The 22,455-nt window shown below is 41.2% G+C and overlaps 2 protein-coding genes across 5 annotated transcripts in view; one reads left to right on the top strand and one right to left on the bottom strand.

The window, feature by feature from the left end:
• Positions 1–11,416, bottom strand: dph7 (diphthamide biosynthesis 7). The gene is made up of 10 exons (XM_030723745.1): positions 11,300–11,416; positions 10,834–11,006; positions 9,108–9,241; positions 8,947–9,034; positions 6,305–6,399; positions 6,049–6,206; positions 2,978–3,050; positions 2,830–2,895; positions 2,577–2,749; positions 1–756 (listed from the first exon to the last, which is right to left on the bottom strand). Exons 2-10 carry the CDS (start codon positions 10,963–10,965, stop codon positions 347–349), a joined length of 1,329 nt encoding a protein of 442 aa, XP_030579605.1. The 5' UTR covers positions 10,966–11,006; positions 11,300–11,416; the 3' UTR covers positions 1–346.
• Positions 11,417–11,833: 417 nt separating this feature from the next.
• Positions 11,834–22,455, top strand: part of LOC115776176 (endophilin-B2-like) — a 44,838-nt gene continuing 34,216 nt past the window's right edge. For 2 of the 4 annotated variants that reach the window (XM_030723758.1, XM_030723756.1), the window contains exons 1-5: positions 11,834–11,969; positions 12,466–12,607; positions 14,059–14,070; positions 18,689–18,817; positions 22,214–22,347. In XM_030723758.1, coding sequence (XP_030579618.1) covers positions 11,907–11,969; positions 12,466–12,607; positions 14,059–14,070; positions 18,689–18,817; positions 22,214–22,347 — 480 coding nt within the window. In that variant the 5' untranslated portion in view covers positions 11,834–11,906. The remainder of the gene's footprint in view (positions 11,970–12,465; positions 12,608–14,058; positions 14,071–18,688; positions 18,818–22,213; positions 22,348–22,455) is intronic. The other 2 variants (XM_030723759.1, XM_030723757.1) reach the window with 1 other exon arrangement.

The raw sequence follows: 22,455 nt of genomic DNA, 5'->3' as shown, positions 1-22,455 counted from the left end.
AAATAAATGATCATCTTTAAACAAGGTGTGTATATCTTATTCTAACAATTATCCTTACAGTACAATTACTTTTAAAAAAAGAACCAGAATAAAGACTTTGTGTAGGTGAATAGTTGTATTGCTCTTGTAGCTATAGGACATGAGTATGAGGATTATAAACAATTTTTGCTTAAATACAAGTTTATAAAAAAATTGTGTCATTATGAAAATAGAGGGTTTTGCTAATTGCATATAACATGATAAGTCATTCCAAAGTATAGGAATCTTCATGATAAAAACAGTGAATGGAAAAACAGCATAACATGCCCTTGCTGTTGTCAGGCTACACATTTTGATTTCAGTAGTGTCAACATTGCTGTGATTCCTGTAGAGCCTTGTCTGGGGTCCAGTCCCAGCGCCACACATGGAGCATGTGGTCATAGAATGAGCAGCTTGCCAGCAGACAGGACAGTGAGGGAGTGTCCTCATCTGGGTTGAGGGCAGGACCTGGAGTAGGGGTGGTCTGAGGTGCTGTAATTCCCTCTGGGATGTATCGGCCAGCATCGTCCTCCAGGGAAGTGTCAAAGCTGGCAGTGGGAGATTCATACTGAATCCTTAAGTGTCCTCGGCTCTCTGCAGCGCTCTCCTTTGGTTCTGTGGTGGGCGGGGAACAGGGAGCAGGGTCCTCCAGGGACAGCCTGGACCAGTCTGCTCCATATGCCAAGGAGCTGTGGAGGATGTAGGAGGCTGCAAGGGGGCACGCTCCTGCACTGCCCTCTGCACAATGACAAGTAAACAATGAGGGTTATTAAGAAACTCAATTACTCCTGATACAAATGACTATTTGTGCAATATGTCAGGTCTAATGATGTCTCATGTAACATGCAGGACTGTAATGTTAAACTGATTTTGAGAGGGAGCAAGCCTGTGCTTAATTACTCCTTTAAATTGCCAGAGTAATAAGAACCATATTTGTCATGCTTATCGTGCTGTTTACTGAATTTGTATTTAGAACATGTCAGGGTAAGAAAAAGGATGAAAAGCACAAAAGCAAGAGCGCAAAAATATTTCTGCACAAACAAAAGCACTGCACAATCACGCTAAAAAACAAAAACAAAACAAACAGGATATGCCCAAAACATAGAACTGGGCAAAATGTGACTCCTACAAAAGAAAAGAACATTTTTATTGTTCAAAATGAAAGTTAAATTGTGCACCTGGTTGGCAATAATTGTACAGTACAGTGTTTGTGTAATCCACATGCATGACATAAAAGTGCAGTGTATTCAGGATACTAAAGACAAATATGGTAAATCTGGGTAAGTACCACAATTGAGAGGTCTTACTGTAAGGCAGAATGCATGCGAGTAAAAAAAAAATGTGGTAAAGAAACAAAAAAGTTATGCTCAATGTTAAAGTTTTAGTAGAATTTCAAAGTCAAAACAGGCAGATCAATAAGTAAAAATGCATGACAGCATTATGGACCTTGGTCAGCATGTAGCCCTTGTGATAGTGAAGAAGTGTGTGAAGTTTGAATGTCATAGAAGTTATGGCCAAAGTAAAGTTTTTGTGGAACAGATGCTGCTGATGTCATGGCTACGGCAACAGCTTGACTTTTCCCTTGAAAGAGCCGAACTAAAAATTAAACACTGGCCTCTTTTTGCATTTGCTAAGCCTCGTGATTTGGGCCTTCAGGTTCAATCCTGGGTTTTCAGTATTATAAAGGATACTCATTTCTTGCTGGGTTACATCATCGTGGTGAGACCCTAAAATGAGCCCAGTTCTTGGCCCATATGTGGTCCTCACTGCAACCTTATTGCTGGCTTTTTTCCCCTCCCATGTTGGCTGCAAGCAATTTAAAAGCAACTTTATTGCTGATTGCTGATATCCTAAAAAAGAACCAAACCTAAGCCTTGCTACTTCTTGACTATATGTAACATTTGCAGGAGCTGCCAACAGAATAAGACCATGTAAATGTGTTCCACACTACAGGAGGACCTTCACCTCAGCAAAGCATTCATTCATAGTTTAATGTGTAAGTTGTAAAACATAATAATACACAATTATAATTCTGTTCAGATCATCTTGAGCCTAATGGGGACTGTAATTTACAAAATGAATATCATGTTGTACTTAAGATTCAAAAGTAATGACTGACTGACATCTTTTTTAAAGAAAAACAGGCTATGAAAAAGCAAAAAGGTAACCGCTTTGTTGTTTAATTTCTTAAAACAAATGATGAATCAAGGGGTGTATAAAATATCTGGAAATAGTAATGATGGGGTTCATTAAAACCTCACAGAGCTAAGTGAAGCTAAAAGTTGCCAATGATAATTAGACAAGTACTGTCAAAAACAAAGCTGAAACAAGACAGTTCTCTGGAGCTTATCCCAGCTGAAGTGAGCAAGAGGCTGAATGCACCCTGCACAGGTTGCCAGTTCAAAGGGATAACAGAGAGACAATCACCACTGAAACTAACATGCATGTATTTGCAGGCCTAAAGTTAGTTCTTAGTAACCAGGTTAAGTGACCTTTAATAAATGGATGTTAAGAATTCAGATGGAGCATTTCATAGCCTATCACTTATTCAAACCCACCTAAAGCCTGCTGACAGTGAAGGATGTGGAAGTCATTATGCATGCAGGCTGCCAGCAGCAGGTGCTCATGGGTGGGATGCCACTTCAGTCTCCACACTCCACCACCCACTGGAGTCTCACTGAGGGGCTGTCGCATGTTTCGGCCATCCCAGAGCAAAATCTGCTCATCGTAACTGAGGAAGGAGGAGAGAGTGAGAAGACCAACAAATACAACTCTCACACGACACCAGCAGCTAAACATCAAGATATTTACCTGCCTGTAGCCAGAATGTGCTCCCGATGAGGGTTGCTGTGAATACTGCACACGCCCATTGAGTGCCTTTGAAAGAAAATATAACTTTGTTTCTGCACTTTGCCAAAATGGACCATCCACATGAAAGCTGACACAGTATCTGCATTACCTTTTACTGGTGAAAGTAGGGCTGGAGGGACCGATCCTTAGATCCCAGCCTTTCAGTTTGCAGTCATCACCGCCTGGTGAGAAAAAACAACACACACGCGCACACACACACACACACACACACACACACACACACACACACACACACACACACACACACACACACACACACACACACACACACACATACGAACATTTAGATTCATACAGAGGCATCCATACAGGATCAATGTGAGCTCACAAACCAATCATGGAAGACAGAGGCACTGATAGCACATATGGATGTATGATTTATAGTCATGGTAAAAATACATTTGAGACAGCTAAGCTCGGGGCCAAACTGTGTCTTACAAAAGGACAATGAATTCATGGTTCCATCAATTACAGCAAGTTGTCTGGATCCTGAAGCAGCAAAGCAGCCTCAGACCATCACCACCACCACCAGGTTTGTATGATGTTCTTTTTATGTGTTGTGTTAATGGCACTCAACCCTTCAAAAAAGTTCAACTTTTTTCTCATCAGTCTATGAGAATATTATCCCAAAAGTCTTGGGGATGATCAATAAGTTTTTTTGACAAATGTCACCTGTGTTTACACTGATATTCAATCTCTCACTGAAACTGTGTGTGATTCCCACCTGCTTTAAAAAGTCCATCATAGTCCCTGTCCCAAAGAAACCACACCCCAGCAGCCCCAATGACTTCAGGCCCATAGCGCTCACCTCTGTGGTGATGAAGTGTTTTGAGAGACTCATCAAGACATTCATCACCTCCTCACTGCCCACCACCCTCGACCCACTACAGTTTGCATACCGGCCAGACAGATCCACAGATGACGCCATATCCTTCCTCCTCCACAAGACCCTTTCACACATAGACACTGGTAAGGGGAACTATGTGAGAGTGCTGTTTGTAGATTACAGCTCAGCATTCAACACCATAGTTCCCTCCAGGCTGGTCTCTAAGCTGCTGGACCTGGGCCTGGGCCCATCCCTGTGCAGGTGGGTTCACAGCTTCCTGACCAGCAGACCACAGGTGGTACGAGTGGGTCACCTCACCTCATCCTCCCTCACCCTCAACACTGGATCCCCCCAAGGCTGTGTGCTCAGCCCTCTGCTGTACTCACTGTACACCCATGACTGCGAGGCCACATCAGAGTCCAACATCATCATCAAGTTTGCTGACGACACTGCTGTTGTGGGACTAATCTCTCACAATGAGGAGACAGCCTACAGGAGAGAGGTCTCCCGCCTGGAGAACTGGTGCCAGGAGAACCACCTCCTGCTCAACGTCAGCAAAACAAAGGAACTGATCGTGGACTTCAGCAGGAAGCAGCAGAGGGACTACCATCCACTTGTCATCAGTGGTGCTGAGGTGGAAAGAGTGGACACCTTCAAATACCTGGGAGTGACCATCTCACAGGACCTGTCCTGGACTCATCACATTAACATCACTGTGAAGAAGGCCAGACAGCGTCTCTACCTCCTCAGGCGGCTGAGAGACTTCAAGCTCCCACTCAAGGTGCTCAGGAACTTTTACACCTGCACCATCGAGAGCATCATGCGTGGGAGCATCACCACCTGGATGGGAAACTGCACCAAGCAGGACTTCATGGCCCTAAAAAGGGTGGTTCGTTCAGCTGAACGGACCATCAGAACCACCCTCCCCAACCTGCAGGACATTTACACCAAGCAGTGCAGGCTGAGGGCCATGAAGATCCTAAAACAGCCCAGCCACCCCGGACACTCTCTCTTCTCCCTGCTCCCATCAGGCCGGCGTTACCGCTGCCTGAGGGCTAAGACTGAAAGGTTGAAGAAGAGTTTTTACCCACAAGCCATCCGTCTGCTCAACTCTGAGCCCTAACTGGACCATTATTGCACAATGTAAATATTATAATTTATGATCTATAATTCCACGTAAAAGTGTGTATAGTGTATAGTATATAGAGTATAGTGTATAGTGTGAATTACTTTTTTTATTTTTATTCTTCTTATTTATATGTGTGTGTATATATGGTTGCAGGTACAAAATACATTTCACTGTGCATTGTACTGTGTATAACTGTGCATGTGACAAATAAACACTATCTTAAATCTTAAATTTAATAAGGGGACGGGGGCAATTACTTTTTTACATGGGGCAGGTTTGGATAAATTTTCCCCACATGTGCAGAAAACTAAGAAATCAAGAAGGTGAAAAAAGTTTTTCACAGCACTGTAATGTCATGTGCCACGTGTGAGTTTCCTGTTCATACTGCAAACTAATTGCTAATCACAGGATTTTGCAGATATTGTGATTTAATTATTTACAGGGTTCATACACCTTTTCCAGGGTCAAATTCAAGCACTTTAAGCACTTTTAAGGCCCCTTTTCAAGGTTTTCCAGCACATTAACACTGGGATATATATATATTTATGTTATGCTATAAGTCACTTGACAGAAAACAATAACTACTGATAGTTAATTCTGGAAATTTTATTCTCCACATTGTGAGCAAATCCGGTTTAAAACAGCTCTTATGTTGCTGCCTGCCGGGCGCGTAAAGTTTCCTCAGTAGAGCGTGAACCTGCTTTGTTTTTTTCTTGCGTGTGACTTTTGACCTAAATATAATTCCATTCTCGTCTTATCCATAATTGGAATTTAATTAATAATTAATTCCAATTTGCAACCAACACTCATTAAAATGGCGACTCTCTGTCTTCAGGGGAGGGGCGGGGTCACAGACAGACTGACAGGTCGCGTGCAGGCCAGGCCCAGGCCGAGAAAATTTCATTTTAGACTTTCCAACTCATTTTCTTTCTCCATCTCATAAGCAAACTATTCAATCAGATTTTTTTTTTTTAATTAAATTAAAAATAAAACTAAGTTACAATTTCAAGCACTATATCCAAAATTCAAGCACTTTTTTAAACCTTGAAAACACAACATTAAAATCCAAGCATTTTCAAGCACCATACGAACCCTGTATTTAATTTAAGATTCCAGGCACTGATTTCTTCTGTTTACAAGACTTCTACAAAGATGAAAATGTTCATTTTTAAGAGTAACAGGATGAAGTATGAAGTCATATTACCAGAGTACACCAGCTGTGTGTCCCAGTAAGAGAAGGCTGAGATCCAGGCCTCAAAGTCGTGGGCCTTCCACTGCGACAGGGCCGTTAAAGCGCCTTCAGCCAGGGAGAGCACGCTGATGCAGCCTGCAGAGTCACTGCACACCACCCGTACATCACTGCTGCTGACACGACATGGTGAGATCTTAACATGAGCAATACTTATGCAATATGTGACATTAGCTGTTTTATGGAGGTAATAGGGTCTCTAGTAGCTAACCTGTCCATTCTCCCAGTCGACCAGTCTAACGACAGAGCCAGCCGCTCTGCTCCAACCTCCAGACTACACAGAGACTGCAGACTGTGGCTGCCCTCCTACTGGATACACACATTCATGAGTGCACACCACAACATCGACACAATAAATGAATGCATAGTGACAGCTCAAGAACAACAACAACAGTCCTCCTGTAGTGAGATAGGAACTTTCCAGTGAAATATGTATTAAATAAGATAGTTTGGCAAAATACAATTTAAATTTTAAGTACAAGCATAAATATACTGATATCAAAACATTTAATACCACAAAAAGCAGAGCTCAATTAAAGCACTGTCTATACCATATGAAGATGGTGAGGTACAGTCATGTGGTACCTTTACCATCATTTGGCAACTAGTTTATTAAATAGATTTATGACAATCCCCAGATACCATGACTTATACAACCAGCAGCTAAGCTTTTAAGTCAGCAGGTCATTAAATAATGTCATATATAAAGTAGATGCAGGCCAAACAACAAGAAGCCCAAGCCTAAAGGTACTTTCATTTTACAGGTTGACCATATATCCTGTCATGCTTACTCTGAACACTGGACTGAATCTTCAGTTAGCACCTTAAGCTCGTTTTATGCTTGAGCGCAAAGGCAGTCTGTGGGGGGTCACGGACTGCTCGTCTACCTGTAGAGTGTATTTGTTGTCACATGGAAGCAGTGTCAAAAAATGTGATGCAACCGGTCCGTAGGCTATGCTTGCGTGTGCTGTTGTTGGTCCACCAGCCAGCCACGGAGAAAAGCAAAGTTAAGACATACATACAAAGAGCTGGAGGGACACAGTGTTAAAACAATAGCATGTTTCCACTGTAGCTGCTGTCTGTGCTTTTCATGCTGTATTTTTTAATCTTTCTAAATGAGCTGAAACCCGTACACAGATGAACACGTTTGAGGGACCATAAATTATGTTTTAAATCATTCACTAATCCCTACTCTCCCATGCAGGGAGTTATAAGAAGAGTATATACTGAGCAAAATGGAAAACACTTTCAGACAGCCATTTTCTCAAATTCACTGACACAAATATCCTGTAGTTGTTTTTGTTGTGATGCACAGCTCTCTTTCCTTGTTTGTTTTTCCTTCTTTGCATGCTAATGTGCAGAACATGGTGACCATCTGAGGGGTGTACTACAAAATGAATGGCTTAGCGAGCTGTGTTCTGCGCCACAAAAGTGGCTCTTTTTAGCTGGCTAAATCACTGTGGTAACTTATGCTGACCACAGCAGGTTATGTTCCGAGTTTTGGATTAAAATAGTCTAGAAGCACCATGTTTTTGTTTTATTTTCCAGAATGGGGTTAGGTTAATTGGTGATTCTATTTACAGCACATTTTAAGTGTAATATAGACTGGGATTTTAGTTTCTCTCAAGCCACCGAAGGCAAAGAAAGCCTGGCTGTGTTGAACTTAATTCTTAGTACACCCCTGAGTTATACAAACTGACAGACCAAGACTGGGAAACCCTGGGTTGACTTATTGAGTTAAGAACCATCCTTGTGTGACTGCTACACTGAAGTACTGATGTTAGGCTAAGTGATGCCAGAAAAGGCAAAGATATCCTGGGAATACTGGCCTTGGTTCCTAGTACTGGGCACAGATATGTGGCAACAGCATCAGTTACATGTTACTGATTAAGTCACATTCACTGACTTAAGTAGAAGCCTAGTACTGCCATATTTGTTCCACAAACAATGAGCATACACTTCATGTTCAGTGTAGGACAGCTGATTGACTAATTTAAACAGTTACATTAAGCCATACATCTAGAAATATCTAACAAGCAGATAAAACGCTAATGTTGTTCACCAAAAACACAGACAGGGATGCAATTAATGACTACATAAATGGGTTTTATAATTTCTGCATATGCGTGTTTGCTAGGGTCCACGTGAAGTAAATTTCATCCTCAGACTGTGAGCACGAGCTTCCGTGTGGATTTCTGCATGCCTGCCAGTTTTCTGTGACCGTGCGGACTCGTCTGCAGAGGCTTTACAATGCAACAACTATGCATGTGCCCCAAGCAGTGAACCTCAATTAAGTATAACAGGAATAACTACTTGGCTGTGGTGACTCCAGCTGTTTGTGTCTGTTACAGAGTATAATCAAGGCCTTAGTGTGCAGGTTATTGTGCAAAGGGCAGTAATCACTGAATGCAGGCATTAAATTAAACACTGAAATTCATAGACTGTATTTAAAGTAGAACCCTACGATACATCTGTGGGACAAATATATCAGCTGATATTAGCCATTTGTCAATATTGTTGTATGTGCATTTATAACTGTCAATACATCAAAATAAAAAAAAATTAATAAGCATTATAGTTTATTCTTCCTTTGTAAATCAGCTGTTAAACTGCGGCACACTAGTCAAATGGCCAGATGTTGCCAATGGAAACTCTTTTTATGTGAATGTGCTCATACCTAAATCAAAAAACCTTGGGCTAACTTAGCGAGCTGATAACCAGCTTTGTGTGACTGCCAACGTTGGAGTAAGTGAACCCGGATAACGGAAAGATACCCGTGGTATTTGAACTCGCTTCGCGGTACAGGACCCAGATTGTCACAGTCTGAGATTCTTCTGATGCCACATTTCTTACCTGATTGTGAGACAGCGTGTACAGCTGCAGCTCCCCGGTAGCTGCTGCCATTCCCAGCACTGCCCTGTCTGATACAGGCACGTGGCACCTATGAACACGCAGAACAATAAACAAGAGGGAAGTGACAACAGAAGCCACACTGGCCAAATCTGCTTTCTTACCATTTCAAATCTAAAATGGCTGCCGTGTCCATGCGCTGCAGCTCAGTAAGAGGCGGGCACATCAGTCCCTCACGCCGAAATTCAAAAAGGTAGAGACGACCGATCCTGCTCGGGGTGGCATCTTCTTCCCCTCCCTGCAGCATGAGAGCGCAAGTGACACACAGAAGACAACGTGATAACGTGGTCAGCACTCCGGGGCAGCAGTGACAAGGCAGCAATAGTTTTAAAAGATTAGCTGACAAAAATGCAATCAAAACTTATTTCCAGTGTGTTGAAATGAGCTACTGTTGACACCCTGGAATGCTGTGGAGAGAGACTGATTGGTGTGATCTGGTCAGTGTGCCTGTATGGCAAAGTTACATGTGTTTGCTGAAAATGCTATATTCTACACGTTGCTAGCAGCTGTAAACAAACTGAGCACCTCGTTAGTGTCTTATTTAATTACTGGCCAGCATTCTGGCAAAACAAAGCTGATTTAAAAAAAAAAAAAAAAAGCTATCAGGCAGAAAGCCTTGTACTGGATGTATTGAATTTTTTCTCCTTCCATACAAATCTTTGAATAATCAGACCCTGTAATATCTTAAATACCTAAGCTATCAGGCCCCTGTCCAGTGGAACCAGCTCATAGTTTGGATTCAGGAGACAGACACCCTCTCTACTTTTAAGATTAACCTTAAACTTTCATTTTTGATAAAGCTTATACTTATCACAAAAAGTAAGGAAATTTGTATTTGTTCAATTATTTCTTTGTTGTAGCAATGCTTCTTGGCAATAAATCTTATTTCCCCTTAAATGGTGCCACATTTGTAAGGAAAACACATTTGTGGGTTGAGCAGCAGAGTATGTGGGTTGCGCCCATGAAAAACTTGCCAAATCTTCTCTGCCAATGGCAAACAGCTCATTCTGTGACCAACTCAACCACATTGGCTGATTTGTGACAAATGCTTCTGCAGCACGATGGCGTGGCAGTTAGCACTGTTACCTCACAGCTAGAAGGTCTGGGTTCAAATCCACCTTAGCCCGGGCCCTTTCTGGGTGCTCCAGTTTCCTCCCACAGTCCAAAGACATGCAGTTACTGGGGTTAGGTTAATTGTGATTCTAAATTGCCAGTGTGACACCTGGATGAGCATCCACCACTGGAAGAGGGAGCAGTTTAGGTCCAACACATATAAACAAGGTGTGAGCAATATGGAAGTGAACAGCTGCAACCTGTGCCCAGATAGGGGGTACCTGTTAAATCCACTTCGCCACAGACTGTGTTTCAAAATATTACAGCCCCGAGTGTTATGTAGTCATTATTTGACTTACATAGGATTTTGCACCAACTAGGATAAACACAGCATAAAACACTTAAGTTATCCATATTGCACAGTCATTGATAATTAATTAACGCCGGCTGTCAGTAAGCTTTAATTGCACATAACCGATAACGAGCTAACAATCACATTTTCACAAACCAAATAACATAGGGTCACCTGCAGATTCCTGGATTTCGTTCTCTGGTAATCCGGTCTTGTCGCCATCGCTGGAGGTTTTAAGTATTTATGCCACATACTTATTTTATTTCTTACAATCCAAACAGCGCCAAAAACGGATGGACAATGTACACGACACCAAATGGTGCTAACTTTAAATTAAGCAAGGATGTAAACACACGTATATTTGGTAGTAATTAGTATGCAATTAGTATTCTTTTCCTATAGCAGGCTATAGGATGTATTCTCACCCTTTTCTGTATCTGATAGGTTCCGCAGACCAGGATGCTGTGACTGGGTGAAACGGGACACCACTCCACTGTGTCGGCGCTCAGCTCCGTGTCAAACACCTGTAGACTGCGAGTCTTCGACTTCCAAGCCATGACCCACTGCTGTGCATGCCGTTACCCCTCCGGTCCAACTACTACAAATTCAAGAATATATCCTATTACAACTCAGCTGCCAAAACACCAGTAAACTAATGCGTTACACCTTACGCATATTTAGCTAAATTTCATTAACCTAACAAACTGTTTTGGTCGCTAGCTAGCAAGCTATAAATAACTGAATGCAGTCTCACGCAAGGCGAAATTTCACCAGTGAGACGCTTTTAACAGCATACAAGTACTCGTGCTATGTACATAAATGTTTAAAGTCACTTGTACTTTTATTCAATGGTGAATAACCGTAGAATAACTCGTAACCAACAAAACTCACATGTGTGCCAGCCTTGGTACTCGGTGCTTCTCACGTCCTTACGTCATCGCAGAGCGTCACGGTGCGTTCAGGTACCAAAGCAGAAGAATGGTATGGAAAATTCCCTGTATCTGTCCTTTACAGAAAAGTGTGGAACAGGGGCAAGCAAATTAATGACAGAGTCTGAGGAAGTCGGGCACATCGCATTGTTGTGCGGGTTAAGCCTTAGTTTGTAAGATTACAGATGTAGGTTCGGGGGTAGCACGTAGTTCTGTTCCTCGGTTCAGCGTCATTTTTGCTGCATTGGGAACAGTTAAAACGGTGACATCTGCTGGTAAAACGGCGCTATGTTCAGTTTCTATATTAAACGAAATTGACTGAAATTTAAGATCTGAATGTGCTCACATCCAAATAAAGTAACTGTTCCTGTCTTTTACATTTTGTTGAATTACAAAAAGTCACATTGCTTTGACGCAATTCTACTATGGGTCTGCTTTTCGTATTTCCGTAAAATGATGCGTATGACGTAATATGACCAGGTCACGTGACTTTTGGTGTGTGCCGTAACATCTAGCAGATGGTGTTGGGGTGCTCTGCTTCCAGTGTAATAATATCATAATCAGACGAAATGGATTTCAGCGTGAAGAAATTAGCCTCCGGAGCCGGGCTGTTTCTGACGCGAGCCGTCCAGGTAATAAAGTAGCGCCCGAGCTGAAAGTGTTGTAGGGTCGACTGTCGCGTCCTTTCACTTTGGCAGTCAGCTGTTATCAGCGTTACTTATAATTTGGTACAGTCATCTGACTTTGCAGTAAAGCGCTGTGTCGAGCGGAATGCTGTATATTAATAAAATACTCAACTATGCTCTTCTCCTAGTTTAGGCCAGTAGCGCAATTAAACATGGGACCGTCCTAGTGCTGTCTCTGGCAAGCGAACGTAGCTAATATTAATTATTTATAAGGTAAAAGAGGCACGAATATAGCAGAAACGTAAACGTTTGTTCATTTTGTTAAGGGTGACGGGGGAGATGGGACCGGCAGTGATGATCAGGTCGTTAACCGGACTCCTTCATGGCGTCACATTACTTAATGTTACGTATTTACGTGTGTCTTTGCATGTATGGAAAAACTGACTGAGCAGACAGGTGAAGATGTGTTCACATGTGAGAGTGTGTGTTGTGTGTGCCTCAGTTCACAGAGGAGAAGTTGGGCCAGGCAGAGAAGACCGAGTTAGACGCTCACTTTGAGAACCTGATGAGCCGTGCAGACTGCACCAAACTCTGGACTGAGAAAATCTTCAGGCAGACTGAGGTCCTGCTACAGCCCAATCCAAGTATGACATCAACATAGCTATCCTGTTATTACAGGTGGAAAGGATAGTCATGTCTACATACCATTTATCATCAAGCATAACTAGATTGATTCTTTTCTAAAGGTAAAAGGGACATAAGGGGATTATTCAATCCACCTATACACTCACTGTCCACTTTATTAGGTACATATGTAACTGAACATGACAGTTCTGTCATAAATTCTGTGGCCACCGAATGTACAATATACACTCAGAATGGAGCCATATTAATTGCTATGTAGAAAAATTAAATTAGTTCATGTTGCCTAAATAAACAAAAAATGAAGCCAGTAAAACATAGCATGACTTGGCACACTGAAAAATTTAACATCTTTTTGGCATCAGCGATGGCCAGTTTTTCATTGAGTGGCCAAACACAAGCCTCAAGAAGGCCACAGCTTCTGCCAGCAGTTATTTAGACTGTAAGCTGTCACAAGCATCAACATTTGGATTTCCTAACCATTTTAAAAATGAGAAAAACATAAGGTGAGACTCAGCTAATGTAACTTAACACCTGTTATGAAGTTACACTCACAAGAGCCTTAAAAAGGCCTGCAGTATGACTGCAGGTTTTATGTGCTGTTACTGCCATTTTTAAGATTCCAGTCAGACATTGCATATTTTTTAGCTGTGAGTGGCCTTTATTGCACTGTATAATTAGACAGTAATATGCTATATGATAGCATAGGAGTAGTAATACAATCATAGCATGTTTTAACTTTGCGGCAATAGTGTTAGTTTATGACTGCATTCTAAAGCATCCAATAGTGTGTTATTATTATTATTATAGTACATGCAGTGTGTGTCACCCAAATGCACTGTAAGTAAGCAGTTTATTCATGTAGCACTTTTCAGGTTGGTGCCACTCAGCAGAACAAAGTCTTGCATTTCTGCACGTGGATTGTAATGTAAAGCATAAAGAAAATGGGCACCAACAATGGGATGGCTTTCTGCTCAGAAAAGTTAGCTTTGGCTGCTAATGTGGATGAATTGCAGCTTTCCTGCAAAACAGTATCTTAAATAAATAACATCAGTTTTGTCATCCAGTCTTGGGACTGGTTTGACTGATAAATTGCTAGTTTCATGTTAGCTGACATTAAGAAATAACTAACACCGGGCTCATGCAGTGTACATAACTTACAGCCAGCTGGCTGATCTTAGCTCGCTAACTTGATTTATGTGCAGGCAGCTCTGAGCGTTTACTTTCTTTGGGAGAAAAATGATTTTTGGCCATGTTAAAAATGCTTTGAAGTGGAATGTGTCTGCAGCGTTCGTATAGCCATATTACACTTAAAGGGACTGTTGGCTTCATGCTGAGCCAAACCCTTAACTTAGCTCTAATCACAACATATCATTGCCTGTCCTGAGCTATTTGATTAATATTTGAGAACAGGGGGCTCTAACTTGTGACTGTTTGATTCTGCATGCCACAGTTGATCATACTGGTGAGTATTTCGCCGGCCTGCTCTAGAGTACAGAAACCTTTCATGTCTCTGAATTATTAGTATAAAACAGATTAATATTAACAGTAGCAACAGTAGAGACAGTGAGTCAGTGTTTCACAGGATATGAGCAGATTGTCCTGACAAGTGAAGTCACTTTTAAATGCAAAATCTAAGGTTTTTGTATGATTTATATTGATCACCAGCTTTTACAGTGTATTCAAATATATTCAATCATCCACTCTGCACTGTATGTAGATGCATGTCTACATATAGCCTAACAACAAGCAACATATGAGTCTTTACACAAATCATCAAAACCTTGTTAGAGTTGGAGAGTTAAATGCTAACAGTATTTCCTGTTATCAGTATTTCCTCTGTTAAATCACTTCTCTAATAGAAGAGTTTATAATTTACATACAGAGAGTGACAATAGGAACTTCACAGGTGTTGGCCATTGAAGGCTTGTGGAGCTATTTCTAAACTTAGAGATGAGATTGAAATAACGGGAGCATTTGACTCCCCTTATTCTTTCTCATTGGCACCCAGTTCTCCCTATAGTAGCTGTCCATATACTATATTCCTCAAGTCATCTCTTACCAGTTAACAGTTACCTTCATTTCTCCAGCTTTAACAATATTTCATAGTGTGTAGTGATGTGTGTGTTTGTGGGCTATATAAAGTCAAATTTTCTCCACATATGTTGCAGAATGCAGTTTTCTTGATTTACAGTTTTCCACCAGTTAAAAAAAATCAGCTCATAAGCAATGTGCTATTCAAGAAAGCCATGATCAATAACAAGTATTTGAATGTGAATTGATCTGCCGCATCTGTAACAAAGCACATAACCCCCCTCAACCCCCCCAACGAACAGCACCTGAAAGAGAAGAACACACGAACAAACAACAAACACACACTCTTGTTCTGTTGCATGTGCATGCATGTGTGTGTGTGCGCGCGTGCGTGCGTGCGTGCGTGCGTGCGTGCGTGTGTGTGTGTGTGTGTGTGTGTGTAATGAAACCTACTCGAGGGGTCGAATGAAGGTGAGAGTCTGCAACAACAACCCAGAGACGGACAGAGAAAAACTCAGGAAACCCAGGTTGTCCACAGACCCCCAAGAGCACTAAAGACTAGAGACCCCACATACTGATAACTGTGTGCCCACCCCTGAAGGAGGGAGGTCCCAGCTGGAGTTCCTGTGGCCAAAGGGCAACTAGAACTAGAGATAATGGGAGCCGGCTCCGTCAGAGGCTAGTCATCCCAGCACAAGCTGAGGGCGGGACCCCCAGAGCCCCAGGCACCAGATAACCCCTATCCAGAACCACAACCCTTAAGGGAGTGGGCCAACAACCATGGCACAACACCCAGCCATGCACCCTGGAACCACCAAGTGCCCACATCCGGGTGGCCAACAATGACCAGTGGGGAGTAAGCATGTCCCACAGCACAGCCAGACCCATGACCAGCCATAATGCACACATGCACACATGCACACACACACAAGCCAAGCACCCGACTTCAACAGTGTTCAGCCACCCCACCCCCCCCACCCCATGTCTAAGGTGAAGATGAAATTAAGGGGCAGTGAAGAAGTGAGTGGGGCCACCTCAGTAGTCCCACTGCCCAGCTTCTGGGGAACATTGAGTTCAATTCAGTGTCATTCATATAGCACCAATTCACAACAGTAGTTGCCTCAATGTGTTTTATATTGTAAGGTAAAGATCGTACAATGTTAGAAAGAAACCCCAACAATCACACAATCCCCTATGAGCAAAGGCTTGGCGACAGTGTGAAGGAAAAACTCCCTTTTAACAGGAAGAAACCTCCAGCAGAACCAGGTTCAGGGATAGGGGTGAGGGGCAAAGAGAGGGGGGCAGCGAAAGACAGGACAAAAGGCAGACTAAAAGAGAGACAGCCTGAGTTTAATCATTGCTAATGATTAAATACACTAGTGGTGGATAAACACACAGGGAGTGAAAACAGATGAGTGAAGAAGAAGCGCTCAGTGTATTATGGAAAAGCTCCAAGAAGGCTAAGCCTATTGCAGCATTACTAAGGCAGTGTTCGGGCTCACACGATCCAGCCCTGACTCCAAGCTTTATCAAAAAGGAAAGTTTGAAGTATAATCTTAACAGTAGAGAGAGAGAGTGTCTGCCTCTTGAATCCAAACTTGGAGCTAGTTCCGTAGTGGAGGGGGCCTGACATTTGTCAAACCGGACTTTTAATCAAGCCTTCAAATAGACAGCCTCCAGTCGTGCTTATGTGTTTTTTTCAGGTGTACATGCTGTAACAGTGGTCTCTGACTCACTTGTAAATGTTATAATTCATGAGGAAATGACAAGTGGATTTCAATGTTGAAAGAGTGAGTCAGTGAGCATGCAGTACTGTGTAAAAGTCTTGTGCCACCCCTCATTTCTTTTTATTTTGCAAGGAAAATGGGTGTGGAAATTTATTCAAACATGTGCAAACATACATGAAAATACAGTATATAAGGGAAAAGCAGAGTTTCTACAATCTTGAAAGTCAATATTTTGTAAACCACCCTTATTCCACAACACAGTCTAAAGTCTCTCAGCCAAACCTTTTTCCATCAGTTTTCACCAAGCTGTGACAAAGCCTCCACTGTGTTTTACAGATGGCTGTAGACACTTACTGTTGTACCTCTCTCCTGACCTCCTCCATACATATTGATGACAATTTTCTGTCCAGTTGTTGTGATTTGGATTTTTTTTTTTTTTTTTAGCCTTTTGTCCCTGTTTCCCATCCTTAACAATGATTTCTTGACAGATGCATCTCTCAGGCTCAGGACATGGCTTTCAGATACTGTTCACCTCCTGTAGATAGTTTTTGTAGGCCTGACACTTCTTCTTGTGTCCTTCACTTGTCCAGTGTCCTCAAGAGTTTTAAGGACACAGTGCACGCCATGCTGAATTATGCCATATTTTTGGCTAATAGCTCTTTGCAACAACACAGTGATTCCCAAAAATAATATATTATGTCTGTCAAACTCTGTTATTGTTGGTATTTTTGTAGATTCAACTAAGTAAATAGAAACAAATGTGTTTATGCAAGAGGCTGCTAGTCATAAAGTGCCTAAAGATATAATTTAAAATCAGTTCTTTGCTAAGTTGTTTATGTGTAGACACAACACAGTTCATCCCTTGAGTTAGGTGCATTTTTTTATGCTTGAATGATTCATAAATAAGTCACCAGGTTTCTCAGTCAGAACACTTGTCTGGTTTCAAAACACCACAATGGTGAGGGCCAACATGCTCATCTTGTGGTTTCACAATGGGACCTCACTTTTTAATTGATGACGGCACAGTTGCTGTGTCCATTTCTGATGTACAGTCTGTGTGCACAACCCCGTCTGCTGTTAAAGCTTCTTGTTTGCTGTTTGGCTCTGGTCATGTAGAGTTCAGCAGCCTGGGCGTTTCATTTGAGTGAGATGACTGTGTGCACGAGTTTCTGAAAATGACTCACCCAAAGCAGATTGTTATTGTGCTGTAAGAAGAAAACAACAATCGGCTTTGGGTCATCACTATGACTGAGCTCTTGCACATTTAATCAGCAGTTTTTTTTTCAGTATCTAGAGATTCAAGGTGACAACCCAAGTCTAATAGATTACATACAGGTAATTTATGTCTTAATGTTTCTGCTGAGGAGCTTCTAATGTTGGGCTTGTGTCAAACATTTTCATCTATGAAGTTATATTGTGTAAATTTTTCGTACTGACTACATTACAAATAGAGGACAAAATAACAGAAAATTCTTAAAATTCATTGTTAATTCAGTGGCCTGTTTTTTTTTTCTTTTTCATTTCAGTGAAAATGTTACCACTGTCACAAGCAGCATTCATTCACATTGTGCTACCTGTAGCACCTCATGGGGAAAATTTTCTTTGCATTCCCTTGTGGAGATTGCATAATTTACTAAGAAATGCATTCCTAGAGTGCATCCTACACAATGCCAATGCACTATTCCACACTTTTGAAGAAAACGGTCCATATTGACACCAAAATTCTGTAGGCTTTTCCTTCACACATGCACAGCCTCTACCAGGTTTCACGATATTCAACCGGGTAGTTTTTGCATTATCTTGAACATATACAGCAGCACTTGCTTTGGCTAAGGAAATGTACTACATATATGGGTGAATACATCTTGAAGTTAGTTTTTTTTTTCCTTTTTCTTTTTCTTTCATTGGCTACTAAATACATTTACTTAAGTAATTTGCTGAAATAAAGTTATGAGGGTTTTTTTACTCTTTACATTTCATGCAGTTTTAAACTTTTACTTCACCACACTTCAAATTGAATTTGTTTAGCCACAAGGGGAGGCTGAAAAGTGTGAAAATGGACATCTACCATGGGTTACAGGTTATTAAAGATGAATCGTAGTGACTGTTTATCTTGTGAAAGCTCTTCTACAAATTACAAAGTGGACACACTTTGTAATTCTGTCTGTCTGTTCATTATGTGCAGTCTGCAGGGGTTGAAAACACAGGTCATTATTTCTGGGTATAGCTTTAATTTAATTAGCATGAGGTGTAACATTTTCAACTGCTTCTTTGTTTTCCAGCTGTGCCATGAAATAAACTCTTCTTTATTTTTCTCTGCAGGTGCCAGAATTGAGGAGTTTGTCTATGAAAAGCTTGACTGGAAGGTGCCGTCCAGGGTTACTAATGTGGAGCTGCTGGGTCAGTATATGCAGGATGCCTCAAGGGAATTTGGTCCTGAAACTCCATATGGTGAGTATGAATATCCCTAAAAACAAGTTAGTTAAAAATAGAGTGAGGCTATTATTGATTTAATTCTGTATCAGAATCAAACCTGTTTGCTCAGGTTAACAAATGCATTCATACATACATTACTGAAGCAATTACTAAAGCAATGTGAATTAAAATATGCTAGATGTACATATCACTTTTCCCCCATCCTGGTTTCTCTTCATTGACTCCCTGTTAAATCCAGAATTGAATTTAAAATCCTTCTTCTCACATACAAGGCCTTGAAAACTTAGGTCCCATTGTATCTTAAAGATGTAATAGTGCCACACAATCCCAACAGAGCAGTTTGATTTTCTAAAAGTAGAATGAGAGGCAGAGCTTTCAGCATGATACAAGCATGATGTAACTAAATGAAGTCTGTCCTGAGGGAGCAAGAATATACCGCTCTGGAGGAAAGTGAAACCAATAAGGAGAACGTTTTCTCTGTTCTCTCATTGACAAGTATCGATTAATTGCTAGAAGAAAAGGTTTCTCTTCCAGTAGAGATAGTAATAATTATTCTCTGGGTTGTATTTCTCTGTATTTCCTCCATGTAGAACGAAAGAAACTTGTTTATTAAGCATTATTACATAGCTTTCTGTTCTGTGTCACCACGTAGTTCACGTGAAAGCATAATACAGGCACATGTGTCAGGCCAGTAAATCAAATCAAGTCCCTCTGTGGAAATGTGAAGATCAATATTGCTTTGAACAAACTAATCAGCGCTCTGCATTCTGTTGCTGCACCAGTTGTCAGGGACAAGTGCAACAAATGTCACAGGAAATCCAGGTCTCAATAAATCAATATGAGAATCTGATTTATGCAGGAGCATGGCAATCCTGCACCTAACCTGTCATTTAGATGTCCTCCCCAGAGTTTTATAGCATCCTAGAAGGTGTATTGATGTTGCTGTCTGCTGACAGAGATGCTGTCCTCACAGCATCTTTTCCTGAGCTTTGCTGAGTCCTCGCTGTCTTCTTTGGGGTCTGGCAGATGTTTTGTGGTTGGTGATCCAAAGCAATAATTATATTCAGGCCCATGACCTCAAGCATGAGCATTGTGGTGATGTGTCATCCAAAGTGTTTGCTCATTCCTGGAAATAAATAGCTCCCCAGTCCATTTGCATGAGGGGATGGTAATGCCAATGCAGTCGCTCTGGAAGTGTGTGTGGGCTGGGGGAGGTTGGTTGATGTTGAAGCTTGTTTTTCATGGTCAAAGTTGGGTGGAGGTGGAATGCTTTAGCCAAATCTGGCCCTGGATATTGGTCTGATGATGTTGGTCTGTTGTTTTGCTCTGGCTTCTGTGCGCTGGGAGCAGATTGATCCAGGTTTGGGTCTACCTGCTTTGGACACATTGAGACATTTGATTAGAATAATTTTTTTGTCCCTGCCTGTTTCTCTCCACACTTTCTCTCCCTGATTCTTGCCATCTCTAGATTCAGCCCAGTAAGTTGTCACTTACGTAACCCACAATGCTGTTACCTGTACCTGCGTCTGCTGGTGGTGATCAGCCCAAATCAGCGGTGTTTATGGAACTGTTCTCTGAACGGTGGACCCGCTTACCAAACACAGAACAATATCAAGTTTCTATCAAATTATTTGTCCTTAAAAATCTACAACGCAATCAGAAATTCAAATTGTGTCACCTGCCCTCCACTCAGGGTTCTTTATCAATACCCTCATTTATCTGTCTGCTCTCAGTTGTCAGGCACTCATTTCCTCAGTAATTTGCTCAGAGGGAACCACTTGTATATTTTACTTGGATCATATCACACACTTTTTAATATAGAACACTGAGTGTACTTGATACAGTTGCATATCATAATATAGTGTTGGATTTATCATAGTCAGGACTTTTGAACAAAGTGTGTGCGTTTTTTTTCTTTTTGGGAGGATTTCTACTGCACTATAAGCCATAATCATCAAAATTAAAAACAAAATAGGCTTGACCTATTTCACTTTATTTGGAATGAATATAGAATATATGAAAGTTTACATTTTAATATTAAATTACCAAAAAATGAACATTTTTGGATTTTTTTAGATTCAGTGTCATTCAAAACTGAGTTGGTGGCAGCTGCACAAAGCTGCTCAAAATGAGAAAAACAAATACCTCTTCCAGATTCAGTTGAAAGCTTCACATTTCAGTCCTAAACCACAGCTGAAACCTTTTCAAATGTGCTGCCTCACTTCCACACATAGCACATAGTTTTGCAGTTGCTACTTGTTACATTTTTACACATACTAATCTCTCTGTTAGCGTAATCTCAGACAGAACAGGCTGGGGAAAAAAGTAAGTGAACTCTTTATTTAATAGCCTCTAACAACCTCCCTTAGCAGCAGTAACCGCTATCATATGTTTCCTGTAGCTATCTAAGAGACAGGTGCGCTTTGAGCTTATTTTCTTTTATCAGGCAGCTGTTGAAGATCTGAAGCACTGGCCTGACTCATGGTTGACTAAATCCAAGCTCCTGCAATGCTGCTTATTAGTAGCTTATTGTACATATAGACATATAGCATTTTACTGTCTTCTGCTTAAGTTATGAGGTTCACCTTAAATTTTAAACTTAAAAGACTGTGAAACAATAATAAACACTGCAGGAAAGACACAATGAGGTAATATAAATGGCATCACTGTAAACTGTGTTTTGGAGTCAAGTACAAGCCGTTTATTTTTGGCCGATGGCAAAAGTACTAAAGGTGAAACATAATGAACAAAAAACTTTTTGAAATCCAAAGTCGAGGGCTTGGAAACATTCGACCTGGGAAACACAGGATGAAGATTAACACTCTGACAAAGGACAAGGAGGGACAACAACTGTTTATAAACATAGAGTATGACAACTGGGGAGCGGAGACAGCTGGGGAGAATGAGACATAGGTGAACACTGAAGACAAGACACAGGAAGCAAAACTAGAGGCTACACACAAGAAACATTAAATCTCAAGAGGGTGGAACACTGAGGGAGAAAAATACAAAAAGCTATAAACACTAAGCAAAACCTGGAATCTCAGAATATTTAATATAACTAGAAAGCCCAATAAAAACAAATAAAAAAATCCCTCAAACACTGGATAAACTGATCCAGGACCATAACAATCACATTTTGAGCTGGAACTGTAATTGAGGAAATCATATAATTTTGCTAAAACTTGACCTAAACTACAGTTTTAGAGTTGAATCCATTTTATTCTGCTGCCGCCAGATGAAGCTGACGGTGTACATTAACATGTACACATATCACACATCCTGGTCATTAATTATCAATAAATAGTTGTCAAGTTCAAATTTCAAATCTCTCTTCTTCACCAGTGCTATGCTGTGCTTTCAGCATGTTCTGAGTATCTGTGGTGAATGGATCTCATGTGTTTTTTTCAGGGAGCACTTTGATGAAGGTAGGAGAGTGTGAGAAAAGATTAGGAGCAGTAGAGAGGGAGTTCCTCCAGACGTCAGCCCTCAGCTTTCTTACACCTCTCAGGAACTTTCTGGAAGGAGACTGGAGGACCATTTCAGTGAGTCTGGAACACCGCTTCCATTTTATTGCTGTTTGAATCAGATTATCCTTGCAGATAATGCAAGGTCTGAAATGTGAAATATTAAAGTAGCATATTTTTAGTAGT

This window comes from Archocentrus centrarchus, unplaced genomic scaffold (genome assembly GCF_007364275.1).
Source record: "Archocentrus centrarchus isolate MPI-CPG fArcCen1 unplaced genomic scaffold, fArcCen1 scaffold_27_ctg1, whole genome shotgun sequence".
In the NCBI taxonomy this organism is placed as follows: Eukaryota; Metazoa; Chordata; class Actinopteri; order Cichliformes; family Cichlidae; genus Archocentrus; species Archocentrus centrarchus.
The sequence above is the reverse complement of the archived record's forward strand: the minus strand, read 5'-3'. Positions and strand labels throughout refer to the sequence as shown.